Source organism: Anabrus simplex, chromosome 1 (genome assembly GCF_040414725.1).
Source record: "Anabrus simplex isolate iqAnaSimp1 chromosome 1, ASM4041472v1, whole genome shotgun sequence".
Lineage (NCBI taxonomy): Eukaryota > Metazoa > Arthropoda > Insecta > Orthoptera > Tettigoniidae > Anabrus > Anabrus simplex.
Window position 1 is genome coordinate 1,598,407,050 of NC_090265.1, and position 17,599 is coordinate 1,598,424,648.

Consider the following 17,599-nt stretch of genomic DNA (forward strand, 5'->3'; position numbering starts at 1 on the left):
CTTGATCTTAAGGCCCATGTAAGAGAAGGCTTTTTGTTTAGCTCGGTTAGCTTGTGCATTTAAAGATAAAAATTTCATTGTTCTGTATTGAAACTATTAACGTTAAAATTGAATAATTGAAAAAGAGGTTCAACCTATTCAATACATAAGAGAAAGAAATGTAGTGATTACATTCTTATTTAATAGTAATTAGAAATGGGACCGGTTTCGACCCTAGTCCAGGTCATCGTCAGCCGTTCAATACATAAAAAACATTTCATCTTATACCGATCCAGAGTTCACTTAATCTTTTTCTTTTTCATATGCATTGTTTTTCATGTTTTTTATGTTTTGAACGGCTGACGATGACCTGGACTAGGGTCAAAACCGGTCCCATTTCTAATTACTATTAAATAAGAATGTAATCAATACATTTCTTTCTCTTATGTATTGAATAGGTTGAACCTCTTTTTCAATTATTCAATTTCAACGTTAATACTTTCAATACAGAACAATGAAATTTTTATCTTTAAATACGTCACCAGCTGAGCTGTTTGTCACAATACACTTTCTAGAATGATCTCTCCGCCTATTTTCCTCACCATCGTGCCTACTTCGGCAGGTGGAATCAAGAACTAGAAAGAGCACAAGACCTTGTTGAGGCATGAGATTTTCTCTCCCCATCAATTCGCTCTTGTTACCTTTAGGTGAGAGATATGGAGATCTTTCTATTTAAATTTTAAAGTTAACATTTCTTTTCTACGGGCATCTATGCGGGAGTTGGGGGAGTGGTCTACATTTGTGGACAATCAAGATACTTGTGCTAAGAACTTACCTTTTTTCATGTCAAACTGCAACTACAGAACTGGACGGCCATCTACCATAACCTCTATTCATCTGATGTACACTTCACGTTGTGTTCTATTGGTATCCTATCTCTCCCATCCTGACCTTTAAACTACAGGTTGTACTAGCTTTGTATTTTCTATAAGTTTACCCGTCATATTTCACATTTTTATGCGTATATGTATTATTATGAAACTTATCACCATCACTAGAAATCCTAAGCATGTACTGTGATCCTTTGAAACTAATTTTCCATTAATGTTTCACATTTATTTTTTTATTAGTTTTTACAAGTTGCTTTACGTCACACCGACACAGATAGGTCTTATGGCAATGACGGAACAGGAAGGGGGACTAGGAGTGGGAAGGAAGTGGCCATGGCCTTAATTAAGGTACAGCCTGGTGTGAAAATGAGAAACCACGGAAAACCATCTTCAGGGATGCCGACAGTGGGGTTCGAACCCACTACCTCTTGAATATTGGCCGCACTTAAGCGACTGCAACTATCGAGCTTGGTATATTTCACATTTTAAGGCACACATTTGTTATTATGAAACTTGTTATGATTATAAATTTTAAGCATGTGCTATGATCCCTTTGATCAAGTTGATTTTTCTTCATGCCTTGCATCTTTATGTTAACGAATTTTCTTATAACCTATTTCTTCTAAATATGTATTTGGAGCTGCTTGCAATGCTTTTCCATTAGTGCATTTATCTAGCACATGTTTACCCTTAGCTTCGCTGTTAGGTTTAATAATTATTATATTTGCAAGATCTATTATAAATCTACAAGGTTTATATATATTAACTTTCTTCAAGTTGGTACTCCTGTTAGTTATAAGCCATGTTTTGAGAATCCATGTATATCCTAAATTTACTGATATCTATTTGTATATTCCATTCTCACTGTACAGCCTTTTAATTTGCAGTCTAATCTTCTTTAATTGTTATACCGGTACTCTAAATTTATTTGTATCTATTTGTACACTACATTTTTTCACCATCTGCACTCAAGTATATTCCGAAGTATTAATTCAAATCTATTTGTATATTCCATTCTCACTGTACAGTTTTTCAATTTGTAGTCAATTCTTTTTTAATTGTTATGATCTAAATTAAATTATATTTATTTGTACATTCCATTTTCTCAATTTTACCAAATATTAATTGATGTCTATTTCCACACTCCCTTTTTATACTGTACAGTCTTTCTATTTATTAAAAAAAGAACCTGCCAAATTCTTCTTGCTAGAGTATATATTGTTATCTTTCTGCTGGTTTGAAAAGAAAAAGAAAAATATATACACACATACACGTTAGTTATAATCCTGTTGTCTTGATTTGCCCTTATAATCATCGGTCCTGACGGCCCTCTTCCTCTTAGCCCCTCTTATCATTCCACTGCGCACTAATGTACATTTACTGGAACTTTACTGATAATTAGTCTTTGTTTACATCAGCACTACTTCTTAGGTGACGTTACAATTTTGTAGCACGACGTCGTTTTCATACCCAAAACTTACGGAACAGAGTAATGCAGGATTACATCAATGCAGATGATTATGCCATACTTGCGCAAGCTCATTATTTTGAAAATGTTGAACAGACACTTACTAAGGCATCGACAGAATTGTCTGACATTATAGGGAGAACCACCCGAGACCAAATCCCAGTTAAACTCAGACTTGCGCTTTCTAGCTTAAAAAAAGGCAGACAGCAAGAACCCTTAACCCTTTGCAGTCCAATTTTCTGTCACATGTTCCAACAGTCTGGTCCAAATTAATTTTGCACATTTTTACCTAGTCAGATTATACTCAGAATTTATATTAGTAATTACAATTATACACTTATTATGATTATTACCGTACATTCTATTGGATAGGAATTAGTTTCCATTATAATTTTCGTCATCAGTGCAGGAGGAAAGAACAACATAATAAACTGAAGTGGAATGATGCAGCAAGGCAGAACCTGCGGTCCTCTAGTTTTCTGACCTGATGAATAACTTAGTCTAGGTGGCTCACTATCATGAAATGTTACATTCCGGTAAACACTATTGCCGTCTGCATTCCCATTTGTATGTGCGGAAGTATGTTCAGCATTACTTTTACTGAAATTATAAACCCTGACCTGAGAAGCGTCGTCATTGCCGTATGCCGTATCTCCTCCTCCACCCCGGCCCATTACATTTCCGTGTCTTCTTGCTTTTGTATCAGTCAGTGGAACTTCCTCATCTGAATCTTTGGAAACAGCATATGATGGTCCGGGATCATTCCGCGCTTTTTTTTTTTTTTTTTTTTTTTTTACGCACACGTCCAGTCGTCGAAGTTTCACTTGCAATGCTGGAGCTCACTACACCCTCATCTTCACTTGACAGTTCTCTAAACTCTTTGTCTAATTCAAATAACTTAATCATCGGCACGGCTGTCTAAATAAACGTACATACGTATTTCTTCTTCATTCATATTTGCCGATTTTATATCGCAAATTCAACTGAGACAATTTGCTTTCACAGATAAACATGCTTAGTACAACATGTATGCGCTGTAAACACAGCAGACAGGCCGCGGGAAACCACGACGGCACACGGCTACATATATCTCGTATTATATCCCTGGAGGTAACAGAACGGTTTCTTCTGTGCACAAAAATTAGCTCTAGAAACTTCAGGGATATCGACTGACCACAATCAAGTCAAAGAACTTCAATTAATAATAATAATAATAATAATAATAATAATAATAATAATGTTATTTGCTTTACGTCCCACTAACTACTTTTTTAAGGTCTTCAGAGACGACAAGGTGCCGGAATTTAGTCCCACAGGAGTTCTTTTACGTGCCTGTAAATCTACCAACACGGGGCTGTCGTATTTGAGCACCTTCAAATACCACCGGACTGAGCCAGGATCAAACCTGCCAAGTTGGGGTTAGAAGGCCAGCACCTTGACCGTCTGAGCCACTCAGCCTGGCACTTCAATAAATAACTTCTCATGTAGAACGAAACATAATGTCGAGGTGAGCTCGACATTGGACCGGAAAAGGTTAATATTCCTGGAAAGGAATTACACTACAACACTGCACAACTCCAAAATATCTAGGAATCACCCTCGATCATGCTCTAACTTACAGGAGGCATTGCCTGAATACCAAACAAAAAGTGGTAGCCAGAAACAACATAATAAGGAAATTAACAGGCACAACATGGGGAGCTAACTCTACCACTGTAAGAACATCTTCCCTTGCACTCTGTTACTCTGCCGGGGAAAATGCAAGTCCAGTGTGGTTTCGATCTAGTCATGCCAAATTAATAGATGTTGCTCTTAATGATACTTGTCGGATCATCATCGGGTGCTTAAAGCTCACTCCGCTTGACAAGCTTTATTGCCTAGCTGGTATTGCACCTCCTGACATCCGTAGAAAGGTAGTGGCAAAACGTGAGATGCACAAGCTGCAAACTTCTCAAGCACATCTTTACATGGATATCAATCAGAAACCCCACAACTAAAATCAAGGAACAGCAGCCTCAGAACAACAGAGGCTCTTATCGGGACATCACAGCATTCTCGAACTGATCTCTGCCATGCAAAGTTTAACAGCCCTGAAGGATGGATTACACCCTGTGAAAAACTTCCCGCTGGATACACAGAGAAATGGACCACATGGAGATCACTCAACAGATTACGTTCAGGTGTTACTAAATGCAGGAATGACTTCGTGAAGTGGGGTTTCCATATGGAGTCGCCGTGATGTGAGTGTGGCGAGGTGCAGACATCCTCCCACCTGCTCCAGTGTAGTCGGTGTCCAGCATCGTGTACTCTGGAAGACCTGATTAATGCTACACCAAATGCAATCATTGCACCTCCTGACATCCGTAGAGAGGTATTGGCAAAACGTGAGATGTACAAGGTGCAAACTTCTCAAGCACATCCTTTACACGGATATCAACCAGAAACCCCATGACTAAAATCAAGGAACAGCATCCTCAGAACAACAGAGGTTCTTATCGAGACACCACAGCATTCCCTACTGATCTCTGGCATGCAAAGTTTAACAGCCCTGAGAGATGGCTTACATCCTGTGAAAAACTTCCCGCTGGATACACAGAGAAATGGACCACATGGAGATCACTCAACAGATTACGTTCAGGTGTTACTAAATGCAGGAATGACTTCATGAAGTGGGGTTTTCGTACAGAGTCACCGCTATGTGAGTGTGGCGAAGTGCAGACATCCTCCCACCTGCTCCAGTGTAGTCGGTGTGCGGCATTATGTATTCTGGAGGACCCGATTAGTGCTACACCAAATGCAATTGATGTTGCTAACTTCTGGGAGGCAAAAGTGTAAACAAACTGTCAATTCAGTGTTGTATCATGTACATACATTACCAATTAACTTCAATCATTGTAAGTGCTTCTGAAACGAATAATAATAATAATAATAATAATAATAATAATAATAATAATAATAATAATAATAATAATAATAATAATAATAATAATAATTTTAAATATTACAGCACCTCCTTGTAGATGACCAGTAGTTTTATGTTCCAACTGGAGAATAAACTCTAGTACATGCTGCATAGGGCTGGTCATAGGAGAAACAGTCTTCCCATAAATCCATCCCCCTGGTCTTCTGCTGAAGGACTGATCCTGAGATTCATTAATCATTAATGGTTGTTATTCAAGTCTAAGTACAGTATACAAATTTTCCTATCTAACAATATGCTTCACATACACAGTAAACTTTATGAACAAACTTCCAGTGCCTAAACAAGCCATTCTTGTAGGATACCTGAGCCCACAAAAATTGCACTTAATGGATGCAGGTGAGCATGGTTGGGTTAGGCAAAGCTTGTGTGCTTGTCGTTTGATCTATTCACGTCTGCAATGTTCTTTTTAAAAATGTAACACAGAGATGGTTTGACACCGAAGTGTGTGATACTCGGCAAGTACATCCCCGGTTCGAGAGTTTTACCTGTAGTCTTGAGGGTTTGTTTATAATGGTCGTTATAAATGTATTAAAGGGGCACCTCGGAATCACACGCAGGAGCGAAGTCCATGCCATGTCCACCTATACAAATGACCAATGATAATGGCTTCCACATTGTTAAGATACTGTAGGATTGGAGATATAGTCCTCTGCTCCGAGTTCACGATTGAATGTAAACTTTCTACTAGTCAAACCATTCAACTTTGCTGTCACAGTTGTGGAGAGTCCATGCTTCACATCAATAAAGTAGCAATGATGACGGAAGTGTATGAACTGGGGAATCGCAGATCGTGCTGAAAATTTGTACACATGTCGGGTGAGCCCAACTAGGCAGAACCGGGGGGGAAAAAAAATCCAAACTTAATTTCTCCTCAAACTAGAAGGCACAATTAAGATTCACATGTTTAAATTGGTGCACCAGTGGCGCATGTATGAATGGCTGTACCAAAGGTCGCTTCACTACAGTACTGTTGTCTGTACTACAAGTACAGACATGAATAGATCAAGTGAAACAAACACAAACTTTGCCTAACCCAACCATGCTACAGTACTGTACTCCAGCAATGTCACTTGATGAGAGATGAGAGACGCGGCAAATGCTTACAATACAGTATATTCATATACAGGAAGTATCCCGTGTTTTGAATGATGAATGTCAACAGAGGAAAAGTAATTTTTTTTTTTTTTTTTCTGGAGGAAAAATGTGGAAGATACGTAGAAATGTTGGACAATTTGGATGGTACGTTGATGTTTCTGTTCCCTTTGTGCCTTTTGTCTCTTGTAAACATTATGTTTATGAGTTGTGCTACTGGTATTTATAGGTATCATTACCAGTAGAATGGAAAGCAGTAATATAAACGTGGACAGCTATTCTACTCTTACTGTTGCCTCAAATGAGCTAACATATGACAGTAACACAAATAACTCTAATGATGATAATTTGATTGCCACCAATTGCTCACGCAGGAACGTGAGAGAGACATATGTAGATACGAACTATAAATGAAATGCTTTCTGGGCAGGGTGTCATCCGATTTCTACAAAACTGGATATAATGACAATTCGCTCTAGCGAGTAACTTTTTTATCGTTATGAATTCTCGCTATAACAGATTTCTTCTGTATCATAGAACCAATCTGGCAAGCAGGAAATGCCAAGAATTATGAAGAGATGGATATGAACATCCAGCGAGAAAGAAACCCCCAGAATTTCTAAGGGTTGAATAGTACTTATATAATTAACTAGAACACAGAACTTACTAACCTTGTGAGACTCTTCTTTCATGAGGTACGTTCCGGCAGGAACTTCTCGAATTTCCACTTTACCGCCTCGGAGAACAGTGTCGTCCTCTAAGCCCAATTCTTTCACAAATGCTTCAGTAGCAATTTGAACAAGGGTTTGTTCATCTACTGCATCTGTTACACTAGGAATTGTACCTCTCCGCTTTCCAGTTGTTAATCCAGCTTGCAAATCAGGAGCCTGATGAAGTACAAAATATAGCAAAGCTAAAGGTTTCTTGTCACATATCATATTCAAGACACAAAAAAGTAAAACTGAAGAAAATTCAAGAAAACTTTTAACAGAAAATTTAGAGAGCCAAATTCTATTTTATTTTCATGAAGAAATGATTTTTACAAAGAGAGGAGTTAAGCAAATAGAACCAGTTGTAAAAAATGTAAAATAAAACCTTGGTGTTCTTGAAGGGATTTTTCTTTTGTCCGAGGATGGTTATATAGTTTTATTTCTCCTTAAAACAAACTGTCACAATCATCACAAAGTTCATTTCAAATATTTGTTGCTGGAGACAGGAATTTTGTGCTGAATATAATGACTGCCTCATACGTATGGTACTAGAGATTTCTCTAATTCCAGTTGATACAAACACTCGGCAAGTTCTAATGATTTACGATTATATACAGGCTGTTTCAGAAGGAAAGGAAAATGTGTAGAGAGGCAGTAGTATGGACTACAATATTTCATGTAAAGAAAAAAAAAATTAATATAAACAATTTTACAATTAGCTTTACCTCACACCAACACAGATAGGTCCTAAGGTGATGATGGGATAGGAAAGGGCTAGGAGTGGGAAGGAAGCAACCATGGCCTTAATTAACGTACAACCCCAGCATTTTCCTCTTGTGAAAACAGGAAACACAGGGAAAAAAACAGTCAGGGCTGCTGATAGTGTGGTTTGAACCCACTATCTCCCAAATACAAGGTGACAGCTATGCGACCCTTGCTACATGGCCACTCGCTCTGTGGTAATATAAATATGAGTCCAATTTGCAGAAAGTGTGGGCGTAGATTTGTGCATCAATAAATGCATTGGTAAGTCACTTGTGTTGAACTTTCTTCTTCTTCTTCTTTTCTAGCCTATTTCAATCCACTGCTGGATATAGGCCTCTTCCATGTGCTTCCATCGTCTTCGGTCTTGAGCCACTTGGAACCAGCGTGTTCCAGCCAACAGCTTTATGTCGTCGAGCCATCTCTTCAGGGGTCTTCCAATGCCTCTCTTGTGTCCCCATGGTCTCCAGTGAACAATCCTAGAGGTCCACCTGTTGTAGTCTTGTCGAGCTACGTGTCCTACCCATTGCCATTTTAGTTTTGCTACTATCTCTAGGATGTCTGTTACATTAGTTCTTCTCCTGATGTCCTCTGAACGGATCTTATCCCTAAGGCTGATCCCTAGCATCTGTCGCTCCATGGCTCGTTGTGTTCGCTGAAGCTTGCGAGCACTTTCCTTCGTCAGAGTCATCGTTTCCAGACCGTAAGTTGTAACTGGCAGCATGCACGTATTATAAACCTTGGTCTTCAGGTTAATTGGAACATCCTTGTTAGTGAGGATGAATCTTAGTTTTCGGAATGCAGTCCAACTCATACCTATTCTGCGAGGAATTTCTGCACGTTGGTTGTCTTTTCCAAGTTTTATCTTGTGTCCAAGATAGATGTACTCATCGACAGCTTCTATATATTGGTTTCCTATTTTAAGTGGTCAACTCTCTGGGCTTAGTATTTTCGTTTTATTAATGTTCATTTCCAAACCAATCTTAGCAGAAGCAGTTTTTAATTCTTGGATCATGCTTTCTAGCTCATCTAGATTTTCACTTATGAGCACAATGTCATCGGCAAAACGCAGGTGGTTCAAATATAACCCGTTGATTTTTATTCCTTTATTATCCCAATGAAGGGTTTTGAATACATCTTCCAAGGGTAGGGTAAACAGCTTTGGAGAGATTGTGTCACCTTGTCGAACTCCTTTGCCAACTGGGATTTTATTGGTGATGAACGTATGAATGTACCATTTCCACTTCTATTATAATGTCCAAATTTCAAAAAGGTCATTGTTTCAGAAGCCTTTCTCGTGGAGAGTCGAGATTTTCTTCTGATGACGCAGAGCACAGTTCTCTGCAAAACGTAAAGAATTTCACCTTATTTTCTTGACATGGCATAAGCCCAAAAGCCTATACAATATCATGTCTATAAGTATGGGTTGTGAAAGCATCAATGGCAATATCAATAAGTCATTTGTGGTTCTTTAATAAATTTGTTAAGTTATTCTAACGGCCGTAGCTGTGTTGAAACATCGGATCCCATGAGATCTCTGAAGTTAAGCAACTCTGGGCGTGGTCAAGATTTGGATGGTAATGTCCTCGGGAAAAATCCGAGTGATGTGGTCCATGGCCTCATTCACAGGTACCTTAGTGAAGAGTGAGACCACATCAAAGCTGACAAGCAGGTCTTCGGCTTCTAGCTGGATGTTATTCAGTTTTTCTATGAAGTGGCCTGAGTCTCTGACGTACGACTGTGTGCCACCGATGTACGGTTGTAGTAAGGTGGCCAGATGTTTAGCAATATCGTAGTTCGGTGATCCAATAGCACTCAAGATGGGCCGTAGAGGTACGTCGTCCTTGTGTATCTTGGGTAAGCCATATAGTCTCGGAGGTAGAGCTTCACTTCTGGAGGTTTCCCTCTTCACACTGTCTGGCAATGAAGAGGCCTTAATAAGGCTGTTGGTCTTACGAAGAATCCGATTGGTTGGATCTTTCGGTAGTCTGCGGTAGGTTTCTGGGTCCAAAATCTCCGACATCTTCGCAGTGTAATCATTAGTAGCCATGATGACAGTGGCGTTCCCTTTGTCCGCGGGAGGAATGAGTACACTCTCGTCCATGTTCAGAGTTTTGATGGCCTTCCTCTCTTGAGCCGTGAGGTTGCTCTTCGGTGCTGGTGCCTTTCTCAGCTATTTTCTGTGGAATGGCAATTTCTATGAACAAGTGGACGGCGTCGCCATGGGCAGTCCTCTGAGTCTGGTGATAGCAAATTTCTATATGGAAAGGTTCGAAGAAAAAGCACTCGAGACCACACCGCTGAAACCTAAGGTGTGGCTGCGCTTCGTAGATGACACCTTTGTGATCTGGAGCCACGGAAAGGAAAATCTACAGCTGTTTCTACAGCATCTGAATAGTATTAACAACAGTATTCAGTTCACTATGGAGACAGAAAACGAGGGAAAGCTCCCTTTCCTCGATGTTCTGGTAATGAAGACTTCCGATTTAAACTTGGGACACACAGTATACCGCAAGCCGACCCACACAGACCGCTATCTTCAGAAGACGTCCAACCACCACCCACGACAAAAATACGGAGTGATTAAGACGCTAGCCGACCGTGCTAAGAGAATTTGTCAACCTCAGCACTTGAACGAAGAACTCAGCCACCTCAACAGGGCCCTACTCACTAACGGGTACAGCCCTAAAGATATTCAGCGAGCACTCCATCCCAGACGTCCAACAACCAGAAAAAAGAAGAGGAGCGGACGGCAGCTAGAGCCTTTCTGCCGTATATCGAGAAAGTAACTGACAGAATAGGGAGGCTACTGGAGTCCCATGGGGTTAAAACCATATACAGGCCGACGAAGAAAATCCAGGAACTGCTTAGGTCTGCCAAAGACAAGCGCCATCCTCTCTCCACAGCAGGTGTCTACAAGATCCCGTGCAGCTGCGGCCAGGTATACATAGTGACTACCAAACGCAGCATCGCCACACGACTGAAGGAGCATAACAGACATAGCCGGCTGGGACAGACAGAGAGATCATCAGTCGCTGAACACTCGCTGCTAGCAGGCCATGACATACAGTACAACAACACCGAAGTACTGTCAACTACTGTGTCTTATCACGCCCGGCTACAGAGGGAAGCCATTGAAATCCTAAAGCATACCAACAGCTTCAACCGTAAGGAAGAATCTGAACGGGTAAACAAAGCCTGGTTTCCAATCTTGAAAGCTCTAACCCTGAAGGACACGATAGCCGCGGCAGACCAGAAGAAAGCAACGGGTGATCGGCTGCCTGTCTCCGCCAAGGCAGGTGAGTGTACATCGGGCTCCCTAACGCTTCAACCATTGGCCGAAGAACAGCCAATCAGCGACCGCCCCTCACCATAGCGGCCAATAGGCAAGCGGCGTAACGTATCCTGCACTATATAAGTAGGTGGAATTACACAGCACTTCATTCTACTGAGAGCTTTGCTGCTATCGAAGTCAGTCGGAACCCTTGACAATACCAATATAAATGGTCCGTTATTGGACATTATAAATTTTCCAGCTAGCTCATCTATTATCATCTGATGGCCAAGCAGGCATCAATTTTTAGTGATGAGACAAAGTCTCTTAGTGCATTGGCACTGCCGGTGGCTCCAGTTAGCCTACGCAGTGGCCTCCACGGTATGCACTAGCCAGCGTATTGGTAGGTGTGCTAGGTACCAACTGATGAGCCCACCCTAGCACACGAGGGCGAAACGCTGGCAACCAAGAATGAGCTAGCTGGAAAATTTATAATGTCCAATAACGGACCATTTATATTGGTATTATAAATTTGCTCATTCAGGACAAATATTTCAGATTCCCTATGGGAATCAACATCTATTATCATCTGATGGCCAAGCAGGCATCAATTTTTAGTGATGAGACAAAGTCTCTTAGTGCATTGGCACTGCCGGTGGCTCCAGTTAGCCTACGCAGTGGCCTCCACGGTATGCACTAGCCAGCGTATTGGTAGGTGTGCTAGGTACCAACTGATGAGCCCACCCTAGCACACGAGGGCGAAACGCTGGCAACCAAGAATGAGCTAGCTGGAAAATTTATAATGTCCAATAACGGACCATTTATATTGGTATTATAAATTTGCTCATTCAGGACAAATATTTCAGATTCCCTATGGGAATCAACATCTATTATCACCCTTGACAATGCCGAACGCAGTCTTCGGTGAAACGTTGGGACATTCACTCGCTTCTGGACCACGGCCTACAAGCCCGGAAAACGCTGACATGAAGATTTGGATGGGTTGCCACACGCTGTTGGTGGAGGGTAAGGGAATAGAGAAGTGGAAAGGAACTGACCACCCTACCGCACATAAACTGCGGCTTAGGCACACCTCTGCGGAGGTTCGGATGTGCCTTCGGGCAGAACATACCCTTACCTTACCTTATTCTTATGTGTACCACACAACTAACTGCAATTCCACATTCTCTGGACATACGTTTGTATGACCTTTCAACTTAAAATAGTTCATACTATTGCCTTCTGGAATATTCACTATTCCTGAAACATTAGTATAGTATATATGTTTTAGAGGAGCCTGAACAAAAATTTTTTATTTTAAATGTATCAGTGTGATTAATGTGTAAGTTCTATAGGTTAGTGCTCGGTCAAGAGTTAGTCCTAGATATTAGATATTTGGGAGCGAAGCAGTGTTCTATGTAGATCTTCCATACGAAACCGGTTGGAGAGAATGTTGTTTCCCTGATTAGTCGGCTTTTCTTCTTTTTGTCACGTGGTTCACAGGGGAGAAACCAGCATTTAATGGAAGAAATTTCAAGTCCCAATAATTATTCTATAAGAGCAATGCATGCAATTTTATATTCAATTCAATGTAATTCATAATAGGGCAAAACCCGCATTTAGTGCAAGGAAATGTTAAAATTCTCTGGTATTTATTTCTATTCATTTTGGTCATGGGACATTAAGAACCTATGAAAAAGAAGCCTGCTAAGGCTGATTCAAGACAGAAGAGGAATTTAGAGTTCAAGCACTTGGGCTGAAGTGAGATGTCGGACTCAGATACACAACCGACCGCGGCCACTGTAATACAGTAGAAGAGAACCCCAGTTTTAATGACAATACAACAAAATATAAATTTCATGTTTCCGTACTGACAGCTAAACTAATATTCTTTAAATCACTACAATGATTTGTTTTTGAGCAGTATCCTCCTTATTCAATACATTATGATTAATGTGAATTTAAAAAGCTTAAATATCTATACATGTTTGGATGCCAATTCAGTAGATTGCTACATTTAACATATACATATTGTAGTTCAAAACATTTAAAAACTAGCAATAATGATGTTATGAATATTAAAATGTTCTTATCAAGAAAAAGTTCATGCTTTTATAAGGTCGTGTTAAAATCTTCAGTGTGAACTGTTACGCACTTACTGTGATATCCTCTTAATGTTTCATTAGTTAAAAGTCTAACCATGATGAATAGAATAACAAGTGTGATGACTCAGCCGTTATAGCATGGTAGTTTGTGGACCCACCACTGCAAACACTGCAAGCGTGCTCCAGTAGTACTGGCAAGCCATATGTAGGAAAGTGCGCGAGACATTTTTGTGCGAGATATTTCAAGTCAATAAGTTGAATTTTCTTTGCTTTCAGTTCCTAAACTCAGTTCATTGAGTGTTGTGCACTTAAAGCACGTGTTATGTGGCTTGATTAAATTAATAGTTCAACATGCTGTACTGTTTTGTGCCTGGCTGTAAGACAGGCTATGGTAGATTCTTTTCAACACCGAAGGATATAAATAAATTTGAAAAATGGGCCGGAGCTATTCCACGAAAGGACACTGTGTTAACGCGTAATAGTAGAATTTGTCAAGTTCATTTCTCTGATGATTTGATAGTAAAATCAGATAATTTTATAGCGAATAGTGAAAAAGTGGTTTAGTCTCGTGTGAGATGTCAATTATGTCCAGCAGTAGTGTCTCACATTTTCCCTAATTTGCTAAAATACCTTTCAAGTGAGATTAAGTCCCGTGAAACTCCCAACAGGAAAAAAATCTAGATACCACTAGGAAAAGAAGAAAGAAGATTGAAGACGGGAGTGCATCAGCGAATGGAGAATTAAAAGGTCAGTCTAATGTTGATCAAAATTTAGGTTATTATTCTAGTGTGCTTCCTGATGCCAAAAAGACCTTTTCATCACCATTCGTTTTAGATTATAGTCAATACATTTTGAAGTTTTAATTTTAATTTGCATTTCGTTGCTCCTTGTACCATTAGCAGCTGATGACCTATCTGTTAGGCCTCTTTAAACAACAATCATCATCTTTCTAATACCTATATCAGTGTTCAAATTGAGTAAATTTCTTTTCAAAAGAAAGCTCTTCCTTGCTCGTGCCAGGCTGCATGTTATTTTGTCCTTACTTCTGCCATCGTTAGTTATTATTTTACTACTCAAATAACAATAACAATATTCATCTACTTCTTTTAAGGCTTCATTTCCTAATCAAATATTATCTACATCACCTGACTAGGTACGACTGCACTCCATTACTTTTGATTTGGACTTTTTGAAAATTTTGTACTCCTTACCCAAGACTCCGTCCATACCATTCAGCAATTTCTCCAGACCCTGGGTGGATACGTTGCTAATCAGTCTTCTAAATTTATTAACTGTTCGCCCTATTCTCTACGTGACAATAATCAAAGTACATTTTCAGTTCAACCAATAATGAAGGGTTTTTAACACACCCTTCGAAAAGTATATCTGACATTCTTTTCCACGCTGAGAAAGTAATTTGTAAAAAACTGAACTCAAAATCAATGTGGGGCGAATTTTTTTTTTTGGATTTTATCGATTCTGTAGACAAAATTTCAGTTGATCCTTCAGGAGCTGGTTGCTGTCTTCAACATGTTATGGATATAATCCCCAGACTTGTTTATCATTATCTGAAGTGCCAATTTTTCTTCCGAATGAAAGAAACCCGGCAAGATTTACAATCTCGAACATCCGCCAAATCTTCACGCAAGCTTTCGAAAGCCCAGTCAGTAACTGACAAACTGAGTTGGTAAGTAGAGTATTATCTTTAAATAGTTCATGGGTGTTTGTTTTAATATGCTGGGAGTTATATGGGATTTATGTACACTTGAGTAACTTGTGCTTTTCGCAACATGTGATGAAGGTTGTAGCTCTTATGATATTTTTCCATTGTTCTCTGCCGTGGTATTTTAATTGTAATCTCTCATTTTTTTTTTTTAAGACAGTGTATATACTCATCAGTTATGGAGTAATATGTTTCCTGTTTCACCATTCCTAAGACCAGCTGCTCGGTACTGTGGACGTACCACACTCTAGCGCTGCACGGCAGGGCGCGCTTGAACTCTCTGAGTTGGTTCTTCTATTCGTCATGGTCTAACTGGACTAGGCAGTATCTGATTAATAATTGGTATGCCGTGATTTGATTTGCTGCCAATAAGGATTACCATAAGTGCATATGTCATGGTGGTATGACTGCTTGTAATTGGAAAGTTAAAAATAAATTGAATGCCAAAGAAACACAAAAAGTGTAGTCTCATGTATTTCTGAGTAATAAAGTTTTGACTAATCTTCCTTGCCCAGTTGAATGATGTGTTTACATGCGTGGTTTGGTGCACACTAACCCAGTTCATCATAAGCTGTAGGTTCAAGGTCTTGAGGAATGGGAGGAGGGGAGAGGACTGAACTTGATGCAATTAGTAAAGGAACTGTAGGCAGAGCAGGTGAAGTTATCATTAGTTGAGGGTGGAATCTTCTATTATGAGATGCAAATCTACAAAGAATTGGAATAAAAATTTCAAATAAAGAATCCAATTTTTCATTAATTTCATTTAAATTGTATTCAGGGTTAATATATTGATCAATGTGAATACATATGTTATCTAAGATATTGAGTACAGGGCCTTTTTGTGCCAAACTAATAACCCTTAAATCTTGTCCGATTGACGTGCAATCATGGCTGGATTCCTTCATACGCATACTTATGGCTGAGAAACGGTTATATCAATTAGCATTTAAGTGTTCTTGAAATCTTATTGGAGAGTTATTCCCAGTTTGACCAACATGGTATGCTTAGCAGGATTGACAACTGATTTTATATACCCCTGACCTGAGATATATATTAACGACATGTGAATTGAATAGTAATCTTGAATTGGTGTTTTTAGTTCTATAAGCTATTCTTATGCCTTGTCTTTTGAAAGTGCTAGTAATTTGATAAATATTATTACTGCTGAATATAAAAGCAGCATAATTCTTGTCTGCAGTCAATTTATTTTTAATTTTATTATATATTTTTTCTATAAACTGTTTCTTATAACCGTTACCGTCAGCTGTGGCATATACGGTCCTAATTTCAACTTTGAAATCTTTGCGAGATAAAGGGATCTTGAAAGCTCTATCTTAACATGCTAATATACGCCGCTTTCTTATTGGCTCCTGGATGTGTTGAACTTAATGGTGTTACTGGTTTGCATTAGTTTAAGGATTTAAAAGGATAATTTATTACTGTTGCTATTGCGAATAATAGCAAGGTCTAAGTAATTAACTCATTGCGGACCGTGGACGGCGTAAGACGTTTAAGCTTGCTCCTATGCTGGGGGCCGTGGACGGCGTAAGACGTTTAATGTTCCGTGCGAAGCAATGCTGTTTATATTCATCATCTATGCATTCTTACACCTTAGTCAGCGTTACTGGTTGTAGCAGGAAGTTGGTTGACCTTTTTGAGATAAACCTGGCGTTGAGTGGGCTAATATTTATCTTAGCTGTTTTAGCGGGAATATCTCAGCACTTCCTCGCGCGTCAAGACGGTACTTGAGATTCCAATGCAGTGCGTGTCGTTCTTACCGATTGTAGTATAATGGCTTATAAAACAAAGTTTATTACGGAAGATTAATTATTAGATATTGTTCACAATGGTTATTCTGGTGATGAACTGATTCCTGAAATAGACTCAGATAGTGAAAGTGAGAGTGACGAGGAAATTCTGATTCCCGAATCCCATTGCCCTATAAAGGAAAGTGAAGTGCCTGATACATATCATCCTAGTTATTGTCCACGTGTTCCATCGTTTAGAGAGAATTCAGGTATAAACATTCAAACAGAAAATGAGCAGGATATTTTGAGTTAGGTGAGTATTTTCATGAATGACGAATTTTTTCAGTATGTGTGTGAGCAGACCAATCTATGCGCGAGTCAAGCGATAGGCGCGGCGCCCCAGCCTTTCACGAAGAATTCGTTCATGCAATCGTGGAAACCGATTATTCCAAAATTCTTATATGAAATGTACTGGACTGAAGACCCTGTTTTTTATACCCCGATATTTTCTAAAACATTGTTCCGAACACGCTTCCTTCATATTCATTCCTTTCTTCACTACAGTGACAGTAATCATTATGCCGAAAGTACAGATAGGCTGTATAAAATTTGACGTATTTTGGAACCTGTGACACCAGATATCACACCCTAAATATTTACTAGCGTTTAGCACAATGTATCATGTTTCTAACATTTATAGTTCAGGAGTAATGGTAAATTTTATTAAGTAATGCACGTTAAGAGGGCCGGGCATGAAAATGGCTGGTCCAGGCATTCAAGTGTCCCGCTCAGAAGCAGGCACTGAACGTGTTAAGTAAGCCCTCATTTTCGGATTCCTTAGTGAACTTTACATGAGGATCTATCT

At 39.4% G+C, this 17,599-nt stretch overlaps 1 protein-coding gene across 4 annotated transcripts in view; it reads right to left on the bottom strand.

The window, feature by feature from the left end:
- sws (patatin like phospholipase domain containing sws) overlaps positions 1–17,599 on the bottom strand; it is an 874,342-nt gene that overhangs the window by 544,806 nt on the left and 311,937 nt on the right. For all 4 annotated transcript variants that reach the window (XM_067138236.2, XM_067138235.2, XM_067138234.2 and 1 more), the window contains exon 11: positions 7,084–7,299. In XM_067138236.2, coding sequence (XP_066994337.1) covers positions 7,084–7,299 — 216 coding nt within the window. The remainder of the gene's footprint in view (positions 1–7,083; positions 7,300–17,599) is intronic.